General features: G+C 43.1%; 1 protein-coding gene across 2 annotated transcripts in view; it reads left to right on the top strand.

Moving 5' to 3' along the window:
* The window catches only part of ZC3HAV1 (zinc finger CCCH-type containing, antiviral 1), a 68,759-nt gene that overhangs the window by 36,270 nt on the left and 6,163 nt on the right, over window positions 1-26,326 (top strand). For both annotated transcript variants that reach the window (XM_032761888.2, XM_032761886.2), the window contains exons 6-12: window positions 1,391-1,514; window positions 3,751-3,925; window positions 12,722-12,842; window positions 17,220-17,322; window positions 22,710-22,800; window positions 23,905-24,035; window positions 24,417-24,547. In XM_032761888.2, coding sequence (XP_032617779.1) covers window positions 1,391-1,514; window positions 3,751-3,925; window positions 12,722-12,842; window positions 17,220-17,322; window positions 22,710-22,800; window positions 23,905-24,035; window positions 24,417-24,547 — 876 coding nt within the window. The remainder of the gene's footprint in view (window positions 1-1,390; window positions 1,515-3,750; window positions 3,926-12,721; window positions 12,843-17,219; window positions 17,323-22,709; window positions 22,801-23,904; window positions 24,036-24,416; window positions 24,548-26,326) is intronic.

Below are 26,326 nucleotides of genomic sequence, written 5' to 3'. Positions count from 1 at the left end.
TGTTTTGAAGTTGTCACACATCTTTATTTTGAATATTTCAAAACAATTTAAACATAACATAAGGCAAATTTTGAAAAACAGAACTATTTTCTGTCTTCCTGTACTGTAGCTTATAACATCAATTCATTCTTTAGCCGGCATTCCTGCAATGGCTGTCTTTTGTATGGCTAGCCCTGTGCCAAATATGTAAGGGGGATGTAAGCTAAACCATGGTGCAGCCTTCTCTTTAGTAAGTTTATAATTAAGGTAGGGCATGAAACATCCATAAAATGCCAGGCACGGTGGCTTATGCCTGTAATTCCAGAACTTTGGGAGGCTGAGGCAGGTGGATCACTTGAGGCCAGGAGTTCAAGACCAGTCTGGCCATCATAGTGAAAACGCATCTCTACTAAAAATACAAAAATTAGCTGGGTGTGGTGGCACATGCCTGTAATCCCAGCTACTCGGGGGGCTGAGGCAGGAGAATTTCTTGAACCCGGGAGGTGGAGGTTGCGGTGAGCCAAGATTGCGCCATTGCACTCCAGCCTGGGCGACAGAGTGAGTGAGATTCTGCCTCAAAACAAAAACAAAAACAAACAAAAAATTTGCAAATGGGAAAACTGTGTGAAGTAAGTAAAAACGTATAAAAAATTAACCCCCAACTGAGTATTGGGTACTGGCTAAAGCAATGCAAAAAATACAAGTCAGATGGGGATGGAGTGAGATTCGTTAAGAGAATCTTTCTGGAAGAGATGAACTGTAGGCCAAGGCTTCAAGGAAATAAAGGCTGTTGCCTCTGCTGGAGAGCATTTTGGCTTAATACACTTGGGGGGGCGCAGAAAGGGTAACTAAATTTCTGATTACCTCAAATTTCTATCTGGGTAGAGTGATTTTGCGGGGAGTGGGGAATTTTTGTTTTCTTTTTCTTTTTGAGACAGAATTTCACTCTGTCACCCAGGCTGGAGTGCAATGGGGTGATCTCGGCTCACTGCAACCTCCACCTCCCAGATTCAAGTGATTCTCCTGCCTCAGTGTCCCGAGAAGCTGAGATTACAGGCACCCACTACCATGCCTGGCTAATTTTTGCATTTTTAGTAGAGACAGGATTTCACCATGTTGGCTAGGCTGGTCATGAATTCCTGGCCTCAAATGATCCGCCTGTTTCGGCCTCCCAAAGTGGTGGGATTACAGATGTGAGCCACCACTCTGCCTGAATTTTTGTTTTCTGATGAGTCTCCAAGGTAATGAAAGAACCTGGATAATGGACACACAGCAGTGTCAGCCGGTATAGATGGGACCTGTCTGGCAGGGGGCAGGGCAGGCATGGATGGGGAAAGCTGGCAGTGAACTTGACTGAATTGGTTAGAATCCCCGCTCAACAGTCCCTCAGACCCCTTGTTTGTCTTTGTAGGTAGCTGCAGCAAAGTCCACTTCCATCTGCCTTACCGGTGGCAGATGCTTATTGGTAAAACCTGGACGGACTTCGAGCACATGGAGATGATCGAAAAAGACTACTGTAACCCCGGAATCCACCTGTAAGTTGGTGGCCGTACTCTGGCTTTCAAGAGTCCAACATTACCAAAGGGAAGCATTAGTGCTAGGCTCAGGGGAAGAAGAAAAAAACACTTTTCCATCGGAATCCCATTCGAGTGTGAAATACCTCTTGAGATAAAAATGGCAAATGCCTGCCGAGTTAATGAAGGAAAAACACAGCTGGGTGGGTTTGAGGTCACACTGAGCCTGGCTAATACCAGAGATCCTGGGAATGTTTGCTAACTCAAATGAAATGAACAGTGACATGATTATTTGTTTAGTTGATAGTTGTCTGTGTCCTGCAGAAAAGCACAATGCAGAGTGAGGCTTGTATCCTGATCAGTTCATCACAGAACTTCTAAAGTACTAAATGATTTAGGACAAAAGAGCCTCTGGTTTAACTTCATAATTTAAAAACACGATGTGAATAATTTCATATAGTTTTAGTGTAGAATTTTGTTGTATACTTTAGCATTTAATACCTTCCTTATGTTTGCTATTTTCTCTATCGAGGCATCTAAGAGGGTACCTTACATTTCTGCTTCTGGCCGAGCGTGGTTGCTCATGTTTGTAATCCTAGCACTTTGGGAGGCTGAGGCAGGAGAATCACTTGAGCTCAGGAGTTCGAGATCAGCCTGGGCAACATGAGGAAACCCTGTCTCTACCAACAATACAAAAACTAGTCAGGCATGGTAGCACGCACCTGTGGTCCCAGCTACTCTGCTTGGGAAGCTGATGTGAGAGGATCACTGGAGCCCAAGAAGTGGAGGCTGCAATGAGCCGTGATTGTGCTACCACACTCCAGTCTGGGTGACGGAGTGAGACCCTGTCTCAAAAATAAATAAGTAAAAACATTTCTCCTTCTGGAAGAGCTGAAATTGGTGATACCCATATGACCGTATTTATCTATGGTGTGCAGGGATATAAGAAACATCCCAGTTTTACAAGGAAATTCGTAAGGGGGAAAAGTTACATTACTTTTCATCATATGAGAATTTAGTGATTTGAGGGTGGAGATTCTGTGTTGCTGGATTTTTACCACTAGAGGGCGACATCAGCTACTTTCTTGTTGCTAGGTCTCTATTTCCGCTCCCAGGCACGTTGAGAGCAGGGTTTCTCAACCTCAGCACTACTGACGTTTTGGGCCAGATTGTGTTTAGCACTATTCCTAGCCTCAATCCACAGATGACAGGAAGCACCACCCCCCGACCAGCCCCGCTGGTTGTCATAACCCAAAATGTCTTCAGATGTTGTAAAATACCCACTGAGATCAAAATCGTTCCTGATTGAGAACCACTGATCTAAGAGGTCTTTCTTAGAGCAGCAATTCTCAAACTTTTTGGTCAGAGGACTCCTCGACACTTAAAATGTATTCAGGATCCCAAAGAATTTCTGTTTATGTGGAATATAGCTATCAATATTTACCATATTAAAAATTAAAACTGAGAACAATTATATATTTGATTCACTTAAAAATAAGAATAAGCTTGCTATATGTTAACATAATGAACATGTTTCATGTAACTATATTTAATACTATATACATATTCATGTATATCCATTTAATATACATACCCAGGTATATAACTGTGTGTATTTATTTATGTGTTTAATTATATAAATGTTTATATGGATAATTATAAAATAACTGTTTTCCAAAACAAAAAATTTATTGAGAGGAGTTTTATATTTTTGCACATTAATGTCTGGCATAATAGAAGATAACTAGATTCTCATATCTGCTTCTTTATTCAATCTGCTGTGAAATCATATATTGTGTAGCCTCTGGAAAATTTCATCGTGTATTCCTGAGAGAATGAAAGTGAAAAAAGCAAATAATGTTTAATGTTATTATGAAAATAACTTTAACCTTGCCAATTTTCTGCAAGGGTCTCCACATTTTGATAACAATTTAAATAATAATACATAATTTTAAAAATGGACCAAATGTGAGTTTCTAACTTACTTTATAACATTGAGCCAATCAGGAGTTTTGTGGGCACAGTTTTATTTTGGTATACACTATGTAACACCATTAATTATGTGGTGCAGGCAAGTCACTTTCCCTTCTGCGTTTCCATTTTTCTTTTATGTGTAGGACCTGGAGCTATGGAAAGAAAACTTGAAGATCGATTTTAGCCCTGAAAGTTTAATTCTGTGCTCTCATTAGGGAAGACGAGATTGTAGAAAACAGGGGTCAATGAAGCATTATGTTAACTTAATACTTTTCTCTCTCAGCTGTTCTGTAGGAGTTTATACAATCAATTTTCGGGAAATGAGTAGTGATTTCTTTCCCATCCGACGCCTCTCTACTCCTTCTTCTGTCACCAAGCCAGCCAATTCTGTCTTCACCACCAAATGGATTTGGTATTGGAAGAATGAATCTGGCACATGGATTCAGTATGGAGAAGAGGTGAGCACTGTTCCTCCTTGTAGGGGGCTCTTGTTTAAACTTGTCAACTTAAAAACAACACTATTGGCTGGGCACGGTGGCTCACGCCTGTAATCCCAGCACTTTGGGAGGCTGAGGCAGGTGGATCACCTGAGATCAGGAGTTCGAGACCAGCCTGGCCAACATGGTGAAACCCCATCTCTATTAAAAATACAAAAATTAGCCAGGCGTGGTGGCAGGCGCCTATAATCCCCGCTACCCCGGAGGCTGAGGCAGGAGAATCTCTTGAACCCGGGAGATGGATGTTGTAGTGAGCTGAGATTTCGCCACTGCATTCCAGCCTGGGAGATGGAGTGAGACTCTGTCTCCTAAATAAATAAATGAATAAATAAAATAAAAAGAACACTATTAATGAAATGTTTGAAGCCTACGTGGTTACCCATGGAGTGTGGTAGAGGAAGTGGTATTTTTTTACTTTGTACACAGCTATATTCAATATTTTTTCAGCAAGCATGCACTCCAATTGCAGTCATACATTAAAGTATATATTAATTTTAATTTTTATTTTTTTTTGAGATGGAGTTTCACTCTTATCACCCATGCTGGAGTGCAATGGCGTTATCTTGGCTCACTGCAACCTCCATCTCCTGGGTTCAAGCGATCTTCCTGCCTCAGCCTCCCGAGTAGCTGGGATTACAGGCACGTACCACCACACCCAGCTAAATTTTGTATTTTTAGTAGACATGGGGTTTCAACATGTTGGACAGGCTAGTCGTGAACTCCTGACCTCAGGTTATCCGCCCACCTCGGCTTCCCAAAGTGTTGGGATTATAGACGTGAGCCACCGCGCCCGGCCATATATTAATTATTTTTAAGGAACCGCTTGAGACATGTCAGCTGCACTTCCCTCTTTCCTCACCATCAGAGGGGAGGGCGGCACCTTGAGATAGCTTTCTATGTATAAACACATAAAATGTACAGAGACTACTGCTTTGAGCTGGAAAAGAGGGCAAGAGTGAGAACTTAAAGGACCGTATGGATGATGGCATGGTTAATTAGACCAGGGCATGTGTTAATTCACTCAAGCAGTGAAACCACATCTGGTACAGATAGTCACTACTATTCAATCGGAGTCTGGATTTAGATGGACTTAAAGGACTGGAACTAGAAGATCCTAGGCTGACCCATAGTGGGGGCATAGTAACAGGGATGGAAGTTTAGATAAGCAGAGCCTCTGTCCTTCCGTCTCAGTGTCCCTTGCTCCCTTCAACTCATAGGATTAAAGAGAGAGAGAAAACAGACCTTAAGCAGGTAATGAAATCAGGGTGATGAGAAACAGAAAATGAAAGCAAGAGATTAAAATGAAGCCAAAAATAATGCATGGGCTGGGTGCGGTGGCTCACTCCTGTGATCCCAGCACTTTGGGAGGCCGATGGGGGTGGATCACCTGAAGTCAGGAGTTCGAGACCAGCCCAGCCAGCATGGTGAAACCCTGTCTCTACTGAAAATACAAAAAATTAGCCGGGTGTGGTGGCACGTGCTTGTAATCCCAGCTACTCAGGAGGCTGAGGCAGGAGAATCGCTTGAACCTGAAGGCAGAGGTTGCAGTGAGCCGAGATTGCACCACTGCACTCCAGCCTGGGTGACAAAGTGAGACTCCAAAAAAAAAAAAAAAAAAGATAATGCAGGGACAAAGGAATGGCAGCGTAAGGTTCTACATATTTAGGTTGGTGTAAAATTACTTTTGGGTTGGTGGTAATTACTTTTAATGGGAAAAACTGATTACTTTTGCACCGAACTAATAGTTACGAGTCAGTGGGCTATACATTTGGCTCTGAGCTGCCTAACTGCCAAAGCAAACAAAATACTTGGGAGAGGCACTGCTCTGTAATGTTAGTGAGGCCTGAGAAAAACACTTTCTATAGTGGGCCACATGGCGGGAACCCTGTGTGCTGTGGTGAGGTCCTCAACCACAAACAGCCCTACCATGAATTCAGCAGCATATTGGTTTCCAAACTGTCTTAGCAGCAGATACATTTTATCAAACCATCTTTCAAAGACCCTAAACGAGCCAACTAGAGTAGAGCAGGGCTGCCCTGGTGGAATAGGATATGGGCTTAGAGCCGTCTCCTGGGCCCCTCTTTGTTGCTCTTCTCTCTCCTGTGGTGGCCCATGTAGCATCTCTGTGGAACAGAGTTCTGCTGAAACTCCTGTGTGTGTGAAAACACCTGTGATATTAAACTTTGCACAGATTCTTTGTATGCTCAAGCCAAGGATGATGTCAAATAAGCGATTCTGTCAGACACCTGTGGAAATAAAATTATGAACCCAAATTAATTAGCCTTGGTTAAAATAAAAATAAGCTATAGGTCTTGATGGTTTTTATGTCAAATAATTGGAATTTTCAGTAAGATATAAAGGGGAAGGTTGGCAAACATTTGCATTCTAGTTACATCAAGTTTCCAGGAGGTCGGGCGTGGTGGCTCATGTCAGTAATCCCAGCACTTTCGGAGGCCAAGGCGGGTGGATCACCTGAGGTCAGGAGTTCGAGACCAGCCTGGCCAACATGGTGAAACTGTGTCTCTATTAAAAATACACACAGAAAATTAGCTGGGAGTGGTGGTGCGCACCTGTAATTCCAGCCACTTGGGAGGCTGAGGCAGGAAAATCACTTGAACCCAGGAGGTAGGGGTTGCAGTGACCCGAGATTGTGCCACTACACTCCAGCCTAGGTGACAGAATAAGACTCCAAAAAAAAAAAAAAAAAAAAAAAAAGATTTCAGGAACCAAAAAGAACTATTCTGGGGAAAGAGATTGTATTTAAATTTAAATTTACAGAAGTTCAATCATGTTCCCTAATAAAACATCAAGAAACTTCCTGAACTTTTTTTTTTTTTTTTTTTTGAGACAGAGTTTTGCTCTTGTTGCCCAGGCTAGAGTGCAATGTTGTGATCTCGGCTCACTGCAACCTCTGCCTCCCAGGTTCAAGCAATTCTCCTGCCTCAGCTTCCCGAGTAGCTGGGATTACAGGCACCCACCACCATGCCTGGCTAAGTTTTTGTATTTTTAGTTGAGATGGGGTTTCACCATGTTGGCCAGGCTGGTCTTGAACTCCTGACCTCAGATGATCCGCCTGCCTCTGCCTCCCAAAGTGCTGGGATTACAGGTGTAAGCCACCGTGCCCAGCCCTTCCTGAGGTTTTTTTTTTTTTTTTTTTTGTGAGGCGGAGTCTTGCTCTGTTGCCCAGGCTGGAGTGCAGTGCTGCAATCTTGGCTTACTGCAAGCTCCGCCTTCTGGGTTTACGCCATTCTCCTGCCTCAGCCTCCCAAGTAGCTGGAACTACAGGCGCCCACCACACCTGGCTAATTTTTTCTATTTTTAGTAGAGATGGGGTTTCACCATGTTAGCCAGGATGGTCTCGATCTCCTGACCTCGTGATCCGCCCGCCTCAGCCTCCCAAAGTGCTGGGATTACAGATGTGAGCCACTGCGCCCGGCCTCCTGAGGTTTTTAATACAAAGTTCTCACTGGGACATTTAGTCTGTGTTAGCTGTAGAGTTTTTATTTTATTTATTTTTATTTTTATATTCTGGATTCCCATGAAAACTGTAGAGTTTTTAGAATGTAACATTCAATCTGCAAACACATGAATGTTGTATTCATTAAATGTGACACAGGTTTGTTGGATGTTCACTGAAGATGTGAATGAACTCTTACTGTCTCATACTAATAAGACCCATCATTATATAAATTGAATTGGCTCTAGTTATTAAAAAAAAAAAAAAGGAAAAATCAGGCCCTGGGTTTAATGTTTTCCTTGCTGGGAGTCCAAGTAAAATTAAAATAATGTTTCCAGGAGATTTGAACCCCACATATCAGGAGCAGCCTGGTTTCTTTCATGGGTCAATGCATTATGGTCCAAGTTTGCAGCTCTTTGGTGACCTGCCTTGAGCCAGTGTACAGGCTAGAATATTTAGAGAAAAGAGTGGACTGTGAAGCCTTCAGCCAGTGCCCCACAGCTTTTACTTCTTGTAACTGAATTTTGAATAAGTCAGGCAACTAAGAGTTCTGGGTTGGAACCTCCCTAAGAGGAACTTGAGGTGTAGAAATTTTTGCCAACAGAGTAGGCACATATGCTTTGATTATGAGCTCTCTGGGAGGTAAAATAGATATCCTTTTATGGAAATTGATGTACTTAACCAGGACTCATACCTACATAGATGGTGGGCAGGGAGAGGATGTGGTATTAGAAGTGATGAGTGAATCGATGGGCAATTGGGCAGCAATGGTGTAGGGTAGAGTGATAGCAGGGCTGACAGGAGGGTAGAGCCTGGGAGTCGTTGAATGTGCACCAGGTAGGGAGTGCAGATTCAGGTCCTCGAAGATGTTTACCAGCAAAGTAGCTAAGCTTAGCAGCTGTGGAAGCTGGTGTTGAGAACCAGCTATGGCCTGAGAGACCCTCTCAGAGCAAGAACAAGCCACAGCTCTAGAAAGCCAAGGTTGAGGCAATCATTGACACACAAGATAAAAGCTAAGACCTGTTTACTGCAACTGAAACATAAATTCAAGTCTTGTGGGGAATAAATAATTGACGGCTGTGTGATTCATTCGTTTACTCAGACCTGGAGTAACAGCACTGTACTCTAGGACACATTATGGCTATTAAACTAATGGTAGCTAAAAGGTCTAATGAGACATCTTGCAAGGCTGTCACTACCTATCACTTAAGAGTATGGACAACCGTAGCTTAGGATTGCCAAAGAACTGGGGCCAGCTCAGCACAGATATGACTGACTTTCAGATACCACAAAAAGGACTTATCCTTACAAGAATAGCTCAGGATACCTTTACAATAGAAGCACCTGGTAATTGACCCAGACAACACACAGGAACAAGAGAGGGACTTTGAGAGTTGCTTCTGGACCATCAGTCAGTTGCGTGACCTCTTGACCATAACATACCCATGACATGGGCATGCTCCCGCTGTCCTGTTAGTCTTACAATAGCAAGGGTTGAATGAACCAGCCTATACATCAAGCAGTGCCTGAGACTCCTCTCTGATGTGGATTAAACCAAGGGGAAATGTTACCTTTGAGGACTTCATCACCTATCAGGGTTCATGAACATGACAAGCGCAGTGTGAGGGCAAGGCTAGAGAAGGTCGGTGTGGAGCCATGCGAGGCTGTGCAGATGCTCAGACACTGACTTAGTGGCTTTGCGCTGTCCAGTATGACAACCACTTGCCACATGTGGCAATTTCATTTTAAACTTTAATTAAACACATAAAAAATTAAGAAATCAGTTCCATGGTCACTGTAGTCACATTTTCAGTGCTGTATAGGCACATATAGCTTCGCTACTGAAGGAGTTAAAAATATGCCACCCTGGCATACTGACTATTTTGAGTTAAAAGCACTTGAAAAACAGCAGGTGCAAGACGATCACTCTGACCTTCTGTTACTTAAAAGCAGGAGATGAAATTCTCATGTGAAAGATGTTCTTCCTAGGCTGGGCGTGGTGGCTCACGCCTGTAATCCCAGCACTTTGGGAGGCTGAGGCGGGCAGATCACTTGAGGTCAGGAATTGGAGACCAGCCTGGCCAACGTGGTGAAACTGCATCTCTACTAAAAATACAGGAATCAGCCGGGTGTAGTGGCTCATGCCTGTAATCCCAGCTACTCGAGAGGCTGAGGCAGGAGAATCGCTTGAACCCGGGAGGTGGAGGTTGCAGTGAGCTGAGATCACACCATTGCACTCCAGCCTGGGTGACAGAGACTCACTGAGTCTCAAAATAATAATAATAATAATAAAAAATAAAGAAAGAGGTCCTCCCTATACCAGAATGAAAGTAGCATTCTTATCATCAAAGCCAGGAAACCTGTGCAAACAAATCCTATTAGACAAATCTTCATCCTCCTGGACACTTCTCCACCCAATTAACTTCCCTAGCCGAAGCCCCTTTGCCTCATCCCATTTTCATAATTTATGACTTGTTGTCTAATTCAATACAAGTGTTTATCTCTAACTGCAGCTTAAGGTCTTCACTTTCTTGTGAAGGCTCCTGTGCCACATAAAACTTGTATTAAATGAACGTGTATGCTTTTCTCCTGTTGGTCTTTTTGTATATAAATTTATAGAGTACAAATGTAATTTTGTTACATGCATAGATTACCTAGTAGTAAAGTCAGGGCTTTTAGGGTGTCCATCACCTGAATAATGTACATTGTACCCATTAAGTAATTTTTCATCATCTACTCCCCTCCCAACCTGCCCTATCCTTCTGACTCTCCATTGTCTGTCATTCCTATTGTGGTCTTATGTCAATTTAATGCTCAGGTCCAGCCAAAATACTGTAAAAGGGTAGAGATGAAATTTTGCTTCCCTGGTCAGGTGCAGTAGCTCATGCTTGTAATCCCAGCACTTTGGGAGGTCGAGGCAGGCGGATCACCTGAGGTCAGGAGTTCGAAACCAGCCTGATCAATACAGTGAAACCCTGTCTCTACTAAAAATACAAAAATTAGCTGGGGTGTGGTGACATGCGCCTGTAATCCCAGCTACTCAGGAGGCTGAGGCAGGAGAATCCCTTGAACCCAGGAGGCGGAGGTTGCAGTGAGCCGAGATTGTGCCACTGCACTCCAGCCTGGGCAACAGAGGGAGAGGGACATCCTGTCTCAAAAAAAAAAGAAGAAAGAAAGAAATTTTGCCTCCCCTACATATCATATAGGACAGCGCAGAGAACATTTTCATCACCACAGAATGTTCTAGTGAATAGCACTGGTCTAGACCCTAGAGACTTGCTAGTCAAAGTGAGGTCCACAGACCAGCAGCATCAGCCTCAGCGTCACCCGGGAGCTGGCAGAAGTATGGAATCTAAATCGTCCCCAACTTTCCCAGAATGATATCTGCACTTTAATACGATCTCTGGGGCACTCACATGTATGTCAATGTTTGAAAGTCTCTGGCCTTTTAAACCAGGAACAGAGTGGGTTTTACAGAGCTGAGCAGGCAGTGGATGCATATAGGACTTCAACTGTAGGGATGGGAAATTGGGAAGCGATTCAGCTAGTGGTCAAATGAGTGGATACCAAGGTGCTAGAGCGGTTCTACCCGCCCCACATCATGCCAGAGGTGTTTTGCCCACTTTGGCCCGAGGAAGGCATAGGGTTTACCAGGCACCATCGAATCACGGCAGCAAGCTCTTTTACAATCACTCTGATAGATACTATCCACAAAGCTGTGGCAACTAGCATCTTCATGATATGACTTAATTGTTGGCTGCTGTAAGTCAGAACGTTCTGCTAAAGTCAGCGTCCTTGTCCTTTCCACCCTTTGTACTGGTTCTACTTCCTGAAACACATTCAAGTTTATTCCTACTTTGCCCTGTGTACAAATATTTGAACACTGCTTTCTGCTCCCACCATGCTCCACTCCAGGATAAAGAGACCCAGCTCAGGCCTTTCTCTGTCCAGGACGTTTTCCTTGGACACGTACATTCTGTTGCCCTCTGCTTACAACCAGCAGGCATTTCCATTAGGGAAGAGGAAGGGGCGTAGGTCCAGCTGAATGTCATTTAAAAAAGGAACTGTGAGCCCCTCCCCACCACGGCTGCTTGGAAAAATTTGCTGTCATTAACTCCTTTGTTCTAGATCACAGGAAACAAGTGTCTCCTCACCATTAAATACTGGGAACCCCTGCTGCTAGGGGCGTACTTCTAGTGTGCCCTGATTGGCCACCCTGGCCACGGAATGAGGAATAAGGGCGGTGGATCCGTAGCCTAGCCTGCCCCTTGCTAAAATCAACTCATTTCCCTTTTACCTACACATTCTGATGTTTGCATGCTTTCTATATGCTTTGAGACTAGAGATTATAGCTTTACATTTGGGGGGTATGCCTCATCCCTTCTTTTCTTTCTTTTTTTGATGGAGTCTCGCTCTGTCGCCAGGCTCTGCAGTGGCACGATCTCGGCTCACTGCAACCTCTGCCTCCTGAGTTTAAGCGATTTTCCTGTCTCAGCCTCCCGAGTAGCTGGGACTACAGGCATGTGCCACCACGTCCAGCTAATTTTTGAATTTTTAGTAGAGACGGGGTTTCACCATGTTGGCCAGGATGGTCTCGATCTCTTGACCTCGTGATCCACCCTCCTTGGCCTCCCAAAGTGCTGGGATTACAGGTGTGAGCCACTGCACCTGGCCACCTCATCCCTTTCATTATAGCTCCAGTTAGTGGCAAATCCAAGTGCATTTTCAGTTATTTGGCCAGCAGGAGGCTTGGCCAATTTTGTTTACTTACTCTGGTTTGGGGCAGAGGAGAGGGTTAGGTTATTTATATTTGAACACTGCAACTGTTGGAGTTTGGACGAGGAGCAGATGGTCTTTCTTTACTTCCCTTCAAGACTACTGTAAACTGTGCGTGGCTAGAATAGCCCACGATGTTCTATTTCATGTAAGAGTCAGTGTCAGATTCTGTTAGATGACGGATGCTGGCGCGGCATCACAAAAGAGGGGATGCAAGTTGCTCTGTACATTTGGCTCGTATTTTATGGAAGGCTGTAAAAGAGTATTGCAAAAAGCTACATTTCTCAGGCCTCCCCCAAGTGTGTAGTGAGTTTCTGCAGGATAGACTTGTCTGTCTTAGGTATCACGATGGAGAAGACCACAGAAGTCTGTGACATAGCCCTGAGCTGGAAGCTCTTACAATCTGGTTCGGGAAGCAAAATGTACTCCTGTTCACATCCCATTGCTAAAATGAAATCATATAACAGTAGAGATTTCCTAAAAGCCTACCCTGAACTCTTTACCTTTTATTTTTTTTCAATTAGAAAGATAAACGGAAAAGTTCAAACATCGACTCTTCATACCTGGAGTCTCTCTATCAATCCTGTCCGAGGGGAGTTGTGACATTTCAGGCGGGCTCACGGAACTATGAGCTGAGTTTCCAAGGTGAGTTTCTATGTTTGGCAGTGTTGTGTGTCATTGAAATCTGCCTGCAGTGTACATGTGGGAGTGGGAGCAGAGTGGGTATGCATTGCTATGGCCAGGGTCAAGGTCAAGATTTAGCAAGGCGGTGGAGTGCAAGCTAGTGGCCATCAGAAGACCTGTGTTCTAGAGCTCTGGTTCTGACCAACACTTGCTCTGCCACCCTAAGAGGGGCACCTGGCCTATCTAGGCCCACTTCTCTCAACTGCAAAATCAGGGGCTCAAACTAAGTAGTCTTGGGGGTACTTCCAGCTCTGCCATGCTGTTTCTGATTCTGGGTGGGCAGCTGCCCAGGCAGAGGCAATCTTTCAGGTGCTGGCGACTACGGTAGAGGCCTTGGGGTTTTGGGCACCTTCAGAGTTTTAGAAACCTGCTGTTTCTTTTAGGGTTTATCATCTAGGTCAGTGGTTCCATCATCATATTGGTACCCAATCTATGAATTGGATACTACTACTATAGATGTAGTATCCATCTATAGTAGCTCCAGTAAACATGGTGAAAGTACTTTGCCTTCCACCATGTTTATTAGGGCTACTATAGAAAGGTCTTCTGGTGAGCTGCTGCCAATCTACCTGCTGTTGTTTAGTTAGATATCAGGGCAGGAACTGCCCTCCTTCTGAAGGTACCATCCCATTGGTCACCCCCTGCACATGATCAAGTACTTGCCCTTTCGGGACTTGCAGGTGCTTTGGAAGAGGTAAAGGAGCGTTTCTTAGGTCCCTGAATTTGCAGATGGTACCTGCAGTTGGATCCTGTACCACTTAGTGGGCATTAGATGATGTAGCTTTTACAAGGACCATTATACCAAGTATTTGGAAAAACAATCTGGCAGTACATGTCAAGTAACATTAAAATTTGCTAATATGTTTGTCTTTTCTTTCCCTCAGGAACCTTTCTTAGGAAATAATTCACTAGAAGAAGGGGGGAAAAAAGCTATAGGCATAAAGTAAGGTGCTTGTTAAGCAGCATGGTGTGACCCAAGAATACTAGATCAAAACCAGTATCTATAGTACTAAAAGTAGGACCAGTCTGTACCAGTACAGTGGTGACTAAATAAATTAAGGTATTAAATTTCAGTGGTGTGTTTGGCACTTGTTAAAGATTTTGATTGTGAAAATTAGGAAAAGCAAAATTTGGTATTGTTAAATGAAAAAGGCAGAACACTTTTTTTTTTTTTTTTTTTTTTTTGAGACAAGGTCCCACTCCATCACTCAGGCTAGAGTGTGGTGACGCCATCACGGCTCACTGCAGCCTCAACCTCCCAGGCTCAAGCGATCCTGTCACCTCAGCCTCCCAATTAACTGGGAGTACAGGTTCATGCCACCATGCCCAGCTAATTTTTAAATTTTTTTGTAGAGATGGGGGTCTCACTTTGTTGCCCAGGCTGATCTTAAACTCTTGAGCTCAAGCGATCCTCCCACCTCAACCTCCCAAAATGCTGGGATTACAGCATGACCCATAGTGCTCAGCCAGAACCCCGGATTTATGTTTCTGAAATTTTCTGTTTATATTTAAAATAGAAAAGTTAAAAAAAAAAAAACAAAAATCAGTGTGCATGATAATTGCAGCAATGCATGCATGTGGGCTAAGACTGGAAGATAATAATGAAAAACTAAAATCTCTTCGATTGGGTGGTAGAATTAAAAATGACTTAAATCAAAAAAAAATTCTTAGATGGTATTGTATTTTTTTTATGGTTTAAAAGGGTGGTGGAGAGATGAGAGCCAATAGACTTTGTTCCTGAATCTAGAGCAATTTGTCCAGCTACTTCTGTTTATTTGGTTCATAGAAACCAGTTCAGAGCAGTTTATAGTGTTCCAAATGGCCTTTTCTTTTTTTTTTTTTTTTTTTTTTTGAGACAGAGTCTCGTTTTGTCACCAGGCTGGAGTGCAAAGGCGCAATCTCGGCTCACTGCAACCTCCACCTCCGAGGTTCAAGCGATTCTCTTGCCTCAGCCTCCCAAGTAGCTAGACTACAGGTGTGTGCCACCACGTCTGGTTAATATTTTGTATTTTTAGTAGAGATGAGGTTTCACCATGTTAGCCAGGATGGTCTCGAACTCCTGACCTCGTGATCCACCTGCCTCAGCCTCCCAAAGTGTTGGGATTACAAGCCTGAGCCACTGCGCCCGGCTGCCTTTTTCTATTTCTTAACTAGACTGCAAGTGTATTCTGTCATGCATTAAGCTAGTATCTGAGTGCCAGCTGTATACTGGCTCCTGCTGTGGGTGCTGGGATATAGTGGTGAAGTTGCTCTTCGAGCTTATATTCAAAAGGGCAGTGAGAGATAGTGGTCAAGTAAACAAGTGAGGCCATTTCAGAAAGTGGTAACAGTTACTGAGAAAATGAAACAGTGCAAGGAAGCAGCCAGAGAATGGAGGAATCAGTGGGACAGCGCTTACTTTTTTTTTTTTTTTTTTTTTTGAGACGGAGTCTCGCTCTGTCACCCAGGCTGGAGTGCAGTGGCGCAATCTCGGCTCACTGCAAGCTCCGCCTCCCGGGTTCACGCCATTCTCCTGCCTCAGCCTCTCCGAGTAGCTGGGACTACAGGCGCCCGCCACCACGCCCGGCTAATTTTTTTTTGTATTTTTAGTAGGGACGGGGTTTCACCATGGTCTCGATCTCCTGACCTCGTGATCCGCCCGCCTCGAAGGGGACAGCACTTACTTTTATAGAGCAGCCTCAGCCTGCGGGAAGGAGGGTGCTCCAGGAGGAGGAAGAACTAAGGCTAAGGCTGGAAGGTACAGACCAGCTTGAAGTTTCACAGAACAGGTAGATGGTCTGTAAGAGATGACAGCAGAGATAGAAACTTGGATATTTTATTAGACGGAGGCCCTGGGAAGATTTTGAGCAGTGTTGTGGCATGATCTGATTTGCTTTTTGTGTGTGTGTGTGTGTGTGTGTGTGTGTGTGTGTGTGTGTGTGTGGTTTTTTATGTTTGTTTCATATTTTAAGAGTGCAGTTGGATGAGTATTGACAAATGCATGTAACCACCACCCTAAGCAGGATATAGAACATTTCCATCAATCCCAAAAGTTTCTTTATGTCTCTTTGCAATCAGTCTCCCCAGCAACACCACATACACCTCACTTTATCCCCATCACAGGCTATTGCTGATTTGCTTTCTGTCCCTGTTTTACCTGTTCTAGAACTTGATATTAATAAATGCTTGCAGTAGGCACGTTGCATGTGGCTGACTTCTTTCACTCTGAATAATGTTTTTTAGACTCATCCACGTTGTTCCATGTATAGTAGTTGTTCCTCTTTTATTACTGAGGAATAAGTAATAAGTTATTGTAAGGCTATTCCATAGTTTATTCGTTTACCAGCTGATGGACATTTAGGTTATTTCTCCTTTTTGGCTATCATAATAAAGCTGCTGTGAGCATTCATATGCACATCTTTGTGTGGATACAGGTTTTCATATCTCGTGGGTAAATACCCAGAAATGGGATTGCTAAATCGTATAGGGGTGAATATTTAACTGTATAAGAAACCACCAAACTGTTTTCCAACGTGGTGGGTTTTTTTTGTTTGTTTGTTTGTTTGTTTTTTGAGACGGAGTCTCGCTCTGTCGCCCAGGCTGGAGTGCAGTGGCGCAATCTCGGCTCACTGCAAGCTCCGCCTCCCAGGTTCACGCCATTCTCCTGCCTCAGCCTCCCAAGTAGCTGGGACTACAGGCGCCCGCTACCACGCCCGGCTAATTTTTTGTATTTTTAGTAGAGACGGGGTTTCACCGTGTTAGCCAGGATGGTCTCGATCTCCTGACCTCGTGATCCACTCACCTCGGCCTCCCAAAGTGCTGGGATTACAGGCATGAGCCACCGCACCCGGCCCAACGTGGTGGTTTCATTTTACACTCTCACTAGCAATATATTATGACTTACTTTTTGAAGGGATCACTCTGGTTGCAGTTTGGACTGAGGTTTACGGCATGAATTGAAAATGATCTTTCACACTTGATGTAGAAAAGAGCCCGTCAAGACAGCTACCAGATTCCAACCCGTAATCACTGATGTCTGGTGCAGGGAAGCTTGCAAGGATGGTGTCTTGTTATTTGGCTGCCCCAGCTCTCCTCTTTTACCATCCAACTTGGATTTGAAGATTAGATTAATTCCTGAATATTCATTCACTCCTTTGCTTTGAGGCTTCTACTAATGGCAGTGAAGGATATAAGTCTTTTACTGTGAGCAATTCTCATCCCAAAGGATTTTCTCTATTCGTATCCATACAGGTCAGTCTTGAATGTTTGCTGTGTAAATAGCCTCTGCAAAATAACAAGAAGTCATTTTCTAGGACTGATCCTGATTCTCACTGCTTTTATTTTTTTTTCTGTCCAAAGGGATGATTCAGACAAACATAGCTTCCAAAACTCAAAAGGATGTCATCAGAAGACCAACCTTTGTGTCTCAGTGGTATGTGCAGCAGATGAAGAGAGGGCCAGAGTAAGTGTTCGAAGCAGCTGTTTGCTGACAGATGCTTGAGATGTTCATGCCCTGGGCTCATCAAGTCACTCGTGAATCTGGAGCCTGTTTTCCTGAAAAGTTCCTGCTTGCATTACTCTGCAGTTTCCATTTGCATTATCGATGAGTAAGATGCTTGTTAAGCAGCATGGTGTGACTGAAAGGATGCTAGATCAGAAAATGAATTTTCTTTCTGAAAGGGAAGTCTGAGCAAGTCTCCTAAATACTCTGGGCTTTAGCTTCTCCAGCTGTTTAAGAGCTGGATTGATGCAGTATGCCTAAGGAATAATCACATGGACTGGGTTTTTCTTTTGCTGTGGATTCTTTTTTTTTTTTTAGAGATGGGGTCTCACTTTGTTGCCCAGGCTGGTCTCAGACTCCTGAGCTCAAGTGATCTGCCTACCTCAGTCTCCCAAAGTGCTGGGATTACAGGCATGAGCCACCGTGCCTGGCTTTGCTGTGGATTCTTTTGTGTGTCTTTTGTTTTCCTACACGATTTATAGAGGATGAGGGGCGGAGAAAGAGATAGAAAAAAGGGATAAGCTAGCTGTTAGAGCAAGGGCTTCGGCGAGAGATAATGTTGATTGAAGGGATTTTAAAGGAAATGTTGCTGTGGGGGATTCGTTGTAACTCTCCTTGTGAACTGCTCAGTAAACTCTGCATTGTTCATGAACATTTTTGGAGTTGGATATTTTTTTTCTGGGCGATGTGCGATTACGTAAAACAGGCTTCAAGAGAAGTATAAAGTCAAGGTGTTCTAACTAGGTTCTTTTGGTTGTAAGAATTCAAGCTATTTGATGAAAAAGGGAAGTTGCTAAAAAGATAAATAACTATGAGGTCATATGGAAAACAACTCGCAAGAATCTAAGAATGGAAACTGAGCTATATCAGGGCCTCAGGAAGGGGAGTTGCTTCCAATTCTGCTTTAGAACTGGAGCAGCCTAGAGTCAAAGATTCTTTCTTGGGACCAGGTTAGCAGCCTGGATGCTGGATCTAGCTCACTTAGGTTCAAATTCCACCCTGCCACCCATTAACTGTGTGGATTTGGACAAATGAATCACTCTGTATATCCTCATCTGTAAAATGGGCTTAATAATAATACCTTCCTCACGGTTGCTTGGGTAACACATTCCAAACACTCATCGGGTGTTCAGAAAATGTTAACTGCTCTGATTATTATTATTTTTATTCCCCTGCTATTAATAGACTTAGTAACTATATATATAATTAAGTTGACTTAATTCTAATTCATAATTCCAACCTGAAGGGATATCCCTTCAGCCTTATCTTCTGCCACTAACTGCCTAATTTGCTCTGAATTTCTCAAGTTGATTTCCCAAGAATTAGAATCTGATTGGTGTAGCTATCTAAAGTCCCTTTGAGTAATTTTTTTTTTTTTTTTTTTTTTGACAGAGTCTTACTCTGTCACCCAGGTTGGAGTGTAGTGGCATGATTTCGGCTCACTGCAACCTCTGCCTCCCTGGTTGAAGTGATTCTCCTGTCTCAGCCTCCTGAGTAGCTGGGACTACAGACGCATGGCACTATGCCCAGCTAATTTTTGTATTTTTAATAGAGACGGGGTTTCACCATGAGGGCCAGGCTGGTCTCAAACTCTTTACCTCAGTTGATCCACCTGCCTCGGCCTCCCAAAGTGCTGGGATGACAGGCATGAGCCACTGCACTTGGCCCCTTCCCGTAGTTTAAATATTCAAATTAATAAAGTAAAAAGAATATTTCAGGGTTTAGGGAAGAGAGGAATAAAGCTCATGCCCTCACGGGAGCTTACATTCTGGTGGATGAGGCAATAACTATTTCAGTTCCTGACAAATGTTAGGTGGGGGAAAAAAGGCAGAGTAGGAGGATGAGGAGGGGCTGTTCACATTCAGCCAGTGAATGAGATCATCAGAGCTGCTTTTCATTTGTTACAATCGTTCTGGCAGGATGTCTTCACAAAAGTGTGTTGGAACTGTCTTTCCTTAAAGCAACAAAACTGCATTTTTTTTTTAAAGTTCCGGTAATTTTGATTTTTTAACAATTCAGGTACTCCCAATTAGTCTCAACTAGTGAGACCATGCTTTGTGGCCCTTCCAGACAGCAGGAACTGTGGAAAGTATAGTAAACCTTGACTCCAAGCTGGATGGTTTTTTCTATGCACATGTATTTCTAGGGGAAAAATTGCTTTGTGGCATTTCCAGATAGCTTCTGTAGTCAGCCATTGTCAATCTCAAGAACTTTCATATGTCAGAGTTGCTTCATGCTTTTCCATTTGCTCTTCCCCTCTCCAGGAATACTCCTTCCCGTCATTCACGTGAATACAGCACCCCTCATGATTTAGCTGGAATGCCACTTTCCCATACTATAACATTCCTTGTGACTCTCCTCCAATTCTCCTGTGCCCTCCAGGAACACTCGAGATTCCCTTATAGTACTTACCCACTTCTACCTTGTGATTCAGTTATTCATGTAAATGTCTCTAGCACAACCTTCCCTCCTCCTCCCTTCCCCCTCCCACCCCACCAACCTCAATTATCAGCTCCTCAGAGCTCTTGAAATATTTTGTTTTTTTTTTTTTTTGGTGGGGGGTGGTTAGGGGGTTAGGTTGCCGCGGTGCAGTGCACAATCACAGCTCACTGCAGCCTCAACCTCTGACTCAGGTGATCCTTCCACTGCAGTCACCCAAGTAACTAGAACTATGTGTGCACACCACTACACCTGGCTAATTTTTGTATTTTTTAATAGAGACACGGTTTCTCCAGGTTGCCCAGGCTGTCTTGGAATATTTTGTATAATGCATGTCACATAGTGATAATAAATAGCCACATGAATAAAAAAAATAAATTAGAAAAACATGTTAGTGGGGGAGGGTGGAGGGTGGGTCATGCAGAGAACCAACTTTAATCCTGCTCTCACTAGCCCAAGGAGACACACTTGCTGTAGGATAGAATAAGGGCTGGGGTACTATCCTGAACTACAGTGGGATATGGACGTGAACTATAGCACACATCACTGTTCATGGGCATCTTACAACATATTCATTCAATCTATCCCACGTTATACAAATCCAGAATGGAAACCTGACCTTAACATAGAGATAAATTGGGGCCAATCTTTCTCATTCTAATGAGTCATCTTCTTCTTTAAAGAGTTTTTTCCTTCAAGCATTTATTTTTTAAAATGTAATTGTTTTGATCATGGAAAATTTCAAACATAAAGTACAAAGAATTGATAATAAACCCCTGAGTACCTATCGTCCAACTTAAACACTGTCAATATTTTACTATCTTTGTAACATATTTGTAGTAGTCGCAACAATATTGTTACTACCATCACCTCTAAACTTTTTTTTTTCTTTGAGAAAGAGTCTCATTCTGCAGCAGTTTAGAATGCAGTGGTGCAATCATGGCTCACTGCAGCCTCAAACACCTGGATTCATGTGGTCCTCCTGCCTTAGCCTCCTGAGTAGCTGGGACTACAGCCATGCACCACCACACCTGGATAATTAAAAAAAAATGTTTCTAGAAATGGGGAGGGGGATCCCACTGTGTTGCTCAGGCTGGTCTTAAACTCCAGAGCTCAAGCAATCCTCCTGCTTCGGCCTCCCAAAGTGCTGGGATTATAGGCATGAGCCACCACACCTAGCCTAACTTTTTTTCTTTTGCTGGAATATTTTAATGTAAATCCAATACATGTTATCATTTCCCTGTATATATATTAGGTGTGTTCCTACCAGGTAAGAGGTTTTAAAAAACATTATACAATATCATTAACCTATGTAACAAAGTTAATGATAATTCTTTAATATCATCTAATACCCAGTTCACGTTTTATGTTTTCCCATTGTCTTAAACAATGACTATTTAGAGTTGATGTATTGCAAATCAGTATCTAAGCAGGGTCTGTACACTGTGTTTGGTTGATTTGTGTCATAAATATCTTTTAGTCTACTACAGTTTCCCCTCCTCTACTTTTTTCATGCAATTTCATTTTTTAAGAAACTAGATAGGCCAGGTGTGGTGGCTCATGCCTGTAATCCTAGCACTTTGGGAGGCCGAGGCAGAAGGATTGCTTGAGCCCAGGAGTTCAACACCAGCCTGGGCAACATGGTGAGTTGAGACCCCATCTCTACAAAAACTTTTTAAAAAGTTGGACAGGTGTGGTGGTACACACTTGTGGTCCCAGCTACTCAAGAGGTTGAGGTAGGAGGATCACTTGAGCCCAGGAGGTTGAGCTGTGTTTGCACCATTGTACTCCAGCCTGGGCAACAGAGTGAGACTCTGTCTCAAAAAAAAAAGAAAAAGAAAATTAAACAATAAAAACAGCGACTAGGTGATTTGACCTATAGAATTTGCCAAATTCAAAATGTAGAAAATTAACCTGGCATGCTGGCTCACGCTTGTAATCCTAGCACTTTGGGAGGTTGAGGTGGGAGGATCACTTGGGCCCAGGAGGTTGAGGATATACTGAGCCATGATCACACCACTGTACTTCAGCCTGGGTGAGAGTGAAACTCTTTCTCAAAACAGATCAGCAAATTATTTCCTCATGGGATCATTTGATGTGTAATTTCCATAAATTGATCATTAGATTTAGGGAACTGATTAGATTTAGGTTCAATTTTGAGTCAAGTATACTATACAATTGATGGCTTCGTACCAGTCATTCTGTCCCAACTTATGAAGAGATATACGGTGTCTGATTGTCCTATTTTTAGCGATGGAGATCACAGAGTAGGTTCAGGTCATTCCAGTCTGATCATTCCACTATACACTATTCATCTGATCTTTCACTTAATGGTTTTAGTAGCTAATGATAATGATTGTTTAGAACCATGAGATCATTAGGTATTGCCAAATGGTGATTTTCTAATTCCATCAACTCTTTTGCAAGTATTAGTGTGATTCATCTATAAAGAAGAATTTTTCTGGTAGCTTTAGGTTCTATGGAATAGATGGTTACCCTGAAATACAGTTCATACTGGAAAGGCAGAATTCTTTCCTCTAAATTCCTAATATATTTAATTGTTTATCCTTTGACCAAGAAGCTGTAAGACACATTTGCTTAATGCTAACACATTAGGACCTTTGACAGTTGAGCAGAAATATAAAAAAGAGTCCATACTTTTACATTTTAAGTCAATAGGAAAATGGCATTTAATTGACCGATTATGAATAGTTGCAGCATTTTTAAAAGACATGATAACTGGTACCTCTATACCAGGAATATGCAAGGACGTAGTCCAGAGAAAAATACAGAAATAAATATTGTGTATTTCTCTAGGCATCCTTGGCCTAGTGGCTGGAAGTTGAGAGAAAACGTCACTTGGGCCTGTGGAGCAGAGAGTTAAGTGAATTCTTTCTCTTTATTTGTAGCCATCAGCCAGCAAAGACCTCATCAGTATCTTTAACTGCGACCTTTCATCCTCAGGAGGACCTTTGCTTCCTATCCTCAAAGAAATATAAGGTACTTGGTTTTACATGTTTGGTGGATGAATCTGTTAAAAGTTAGAAAAAGTACTTTGCTACAAGTGTATGTGTTTGGATGAATGAATTGCTCCCACAAAACTCTTAGATCGGCTGGGTGCGGTGGCTCACCCCTGTAATCCTAGCATTTTGGGAGGCCGAGGCGGGTGGATTGCCTGAGCTCAGAAGTTCAAAACCAGCCTGGACAACACGGTGAAACCCTGTCTCTACCAAAAATACAAAAAAATTAGCCGGGCGTGGCAGCATGAGCCTGGAGTCCCAGCTACTTGGGATGCTGAGACAGGAGAATCGCCTGTACCCGGGAGGCGGAGGTTGCAGCGAGCCGAGATCCCGCCACTGCAGTCCTGCCCACTGCACTCCAGCCTGGGCGACAGAGCGAGACTCCATCTCCAAAAAACAAACAACAACAACAAACACTCTTAGATCAAGGTTGAAAGGCAGTCATCTAATGGTTCTCTTTCCCAGAGATCACCTAACTGCTATAGGGCACCTCATTGTTTCCAGAGTTCGGCCACACACAGTCTCATTTGAGCAGATCCTCACAACAGCCATGTGAAATGGATATTAACATCTCTATTTTATGGACAAGAAAACTAGAACTCACAGAGTAAAAGCGACTTGTCCGTTAGTTACAATTAACAAGTTTCTATGGGAGTCAAACAAACTGTGTCTCACTGTGTCACTTAACCTAGTTGGAACACAACTATTCCTAGATGGCTTAGCCTCCCCATGCTGGCTTCAGCTTTTGTGCAGGCTGGTCTGCTTGGACTGCATGGCACCTCAATTCCTCTTCCCTTGCATTGGGAAGAGGTTATTGGACTAACACAGACTGCAGGGGACTTCCTTTTCCCTTAGGCATAGTGCTTTGCTAGCTTTAAGTTGGCCTGGACAGACAGGCCCGCTGCCTCTCTAGTTAATTACGGGAATGAGTTGGCAGATGTGGGAACCCTAAGCCAGCTCATCCTATCTGCTGTTAGAAAGTACCCTGGTAACAATACTTCATGGCATAAGGGGGCACATATGTGGATGTATCATGCTTTAAATGTTTCCTATTTCACATTTATATATTTTTAAACTTTATTAGTTGTCAGAGATCCATCACCTACATCCAGAATATGTCAAAGTAAGTGAGCATTTTAAAGCTTCCATGAAAAATTTCAAGATTGAAAAGATAAAGAAGATCGAGAACTCAGAGCTCCTGGATAAATTTACACGGTTGGTGGCCACGTTATCATGTTTCTTTACATAAAACTGGAAAGGATTAGTTAATATCTGTCGTTTAAGATTTATATTCACTGATTTATTTTAGTAGTTAACAGTTCCTTCAGGCTCTAGTCTTTTTTTTTTTTTCATTCTATCAACTCCGGCTTCTCTCTCTCAGCCTTACTGTTTCACAATTCAATGATTTCATGTGTCTATCTTTTCAAAGTTTTCATAAATTTATTATTGTACAGCTGCTGCCTTAAAGTTAGTAGCTCCATTGTGAAAGCTGATGGAGTGAAATTTTTAGATGATTAGACTTTAGCTGGGATTAATGTTATGAACTGGAGTGGGAAGGGGATGTCTCAGTGTTAAGTCTCACATTTCTTATATTAGGAAGAAATCGCAGATGAAGGAAGAAGGAAAACTCCTATTTTATGCGACAAGCCGTGCCTGGGTGGAATCTATCTGTGCGAATAATTTTGACTATTTCCTACATGGAACTCATGAAAACAGATATGGAAAAGGTTAGTGCCGGGATAGAGAAGCGTAACTAGTAGAGTCATAACTCGGGCTTTATACGTGCTTCTATTAGGAGGTATATGTAATTATTTTGTATTAACCAGAGTGTCCAGGCTCTAGTGGTCCTGGAGAGATAATAAGCTCACGGTAATATCAAATGCCCAAATGAGAGTGAATCAGTTGACTTGGAGCTTGATTGCTGGACCTTAGTCCCACTCCTGTCTTCTGTTTTCTTTCTGGGAGTGACCAAAGTCTTCATATGTGCTTGTAAACTACTCTATCTGTTGGTTTTGTTGTCTACCATTACTACTCACTTCTGGCTATGGCTCTTCCTGAACCCATGTCCATGACTGCGAAGCTATCTGAAGCTTCAATTGTCACAGATTGGTTTTAATTAAAGACGGGGAGAAGAGGCCTCTCCCCATCTCAGGCCACACTGGGTCACCTCGGTCTGAAGTGTCACAGGTCTGCCCACACACAAAATCTTTATAGCTCTTTCTTTTTGCTCCTAAACTCTTGCATGCAATTTTTTTTTTTTTTTTTTTTTGAGACAGGGTCTCACTTTGTCACCCAGTTTGGGTGACAATCTTGGCTCACTGCAGCCTCAACCTCCTGGGCTCAGGTGATCCTACCACCTCAGCCCCTCAAGTAACTAGGACAACAGGTGTGTACCACCACATCCAGCTAATTTTTTGTTGTTGTTGTATTTTTTGTAGAGACAGGGTTTCGCCATGTTGCCACGGCTGGTCTCAACTCCTGAGCTCAAATAATCCGCCTACCTCGGCCTGCCAAAGTGCTGGGATTTTAGGCGTGAGCCACCGCTCCTGGATGCATGCAACTCTTTTTTTTTTTTTTTTTTGAGACAGAGTTTCGCTCTTATTGCCCAGGCTGGAGTGCAATGGCTCCATCTCAGCTCACTGCAACTTTCACCCCCTTGGTTCAAGCGATTCTGCTGCCTCAGCCTCCCAAGTAGCTGGGATTACAGGCATGTGCCACCATGCCCGGCTAATTTTGTATTTTCAGTAGAGACGGGGTTTCTCTATGTTGGTCAGGCTGGTCTAGAACTCCTGACCTCAGGGGATCTGCCTGCCTCGGCCTCCCAAAGTGCCGGGATTACAGATGTGAGCCACCGTGCCCGGCCTGCATGCAACTCTTAAAAACAAACAAACCAAACTAAGAATCACTCATCTTTAGGAAATAAGTAATAGTTTATCACAGATTCAAAGTGAGTTCAACTCATACGACTAGGATTAAATTCAATTCTTGCCCCAAAAGGCAAGAAGTCAATCAGTCAGTCAGCAAATATTTTTGAGTGTCTTCTGTACACTAGATGGTGGGTACACAGTGGTGAACAAGTTAGACATGGCCCCAAACAAATTTTGCATAATTATCTTACATAATTAATTAAATGACTGCGGCCAGGCATGGTAGCTTAGACTTGTAATTCCTGTACTTTGGGAGGCTGAGGTGGGAGGATCACTTGAGCCCAGGAGTTGGAGACCAGCTTGGACAACATGGCAAGACCCTGTCTAATATTTTATTTTAAATACAAACAAATGTTTTTGATTACTTGGGCGTGGTGGCACATGCCTGTAGTTCCATCTACTCAGGAGGCTGAGGTGGGAGGATTGCTTGAGCCCAGAAGTTTGAGGCTGCAGTGAGCTGTGATTGTGCCGCTGTACTCTAGCCTGGGCGACAGAGCAACACTTTGTCTCAAAAAAAAAAAAAAAATTAAATGATTGCAAATGTTGGGCTGCTATAGAGAAAAATAACAGGTCCAGGCC

The sequence above is a fragment of the Hylobates moloch genome, unplaced genomic scaffold (assembly GCF_009828535.3).
Source record: "Hylobates moloch isolate HMO894 unplaced genomic scaffold, HMol_V3 SCAFFOLD_1, whole genome shotgun sequence".
In the NCBI taxonomy this organism is placed as follows: Eukaryota; Metazoa; Chordata; class Mammalia; order Primates; family Hylobatidae; genus Hylobates; species Hylobates moloch.
Note: the sequence above shows the minus strand (reverse complement) of the source record. Positions and strands in the feature narration are given on the sequence as shown.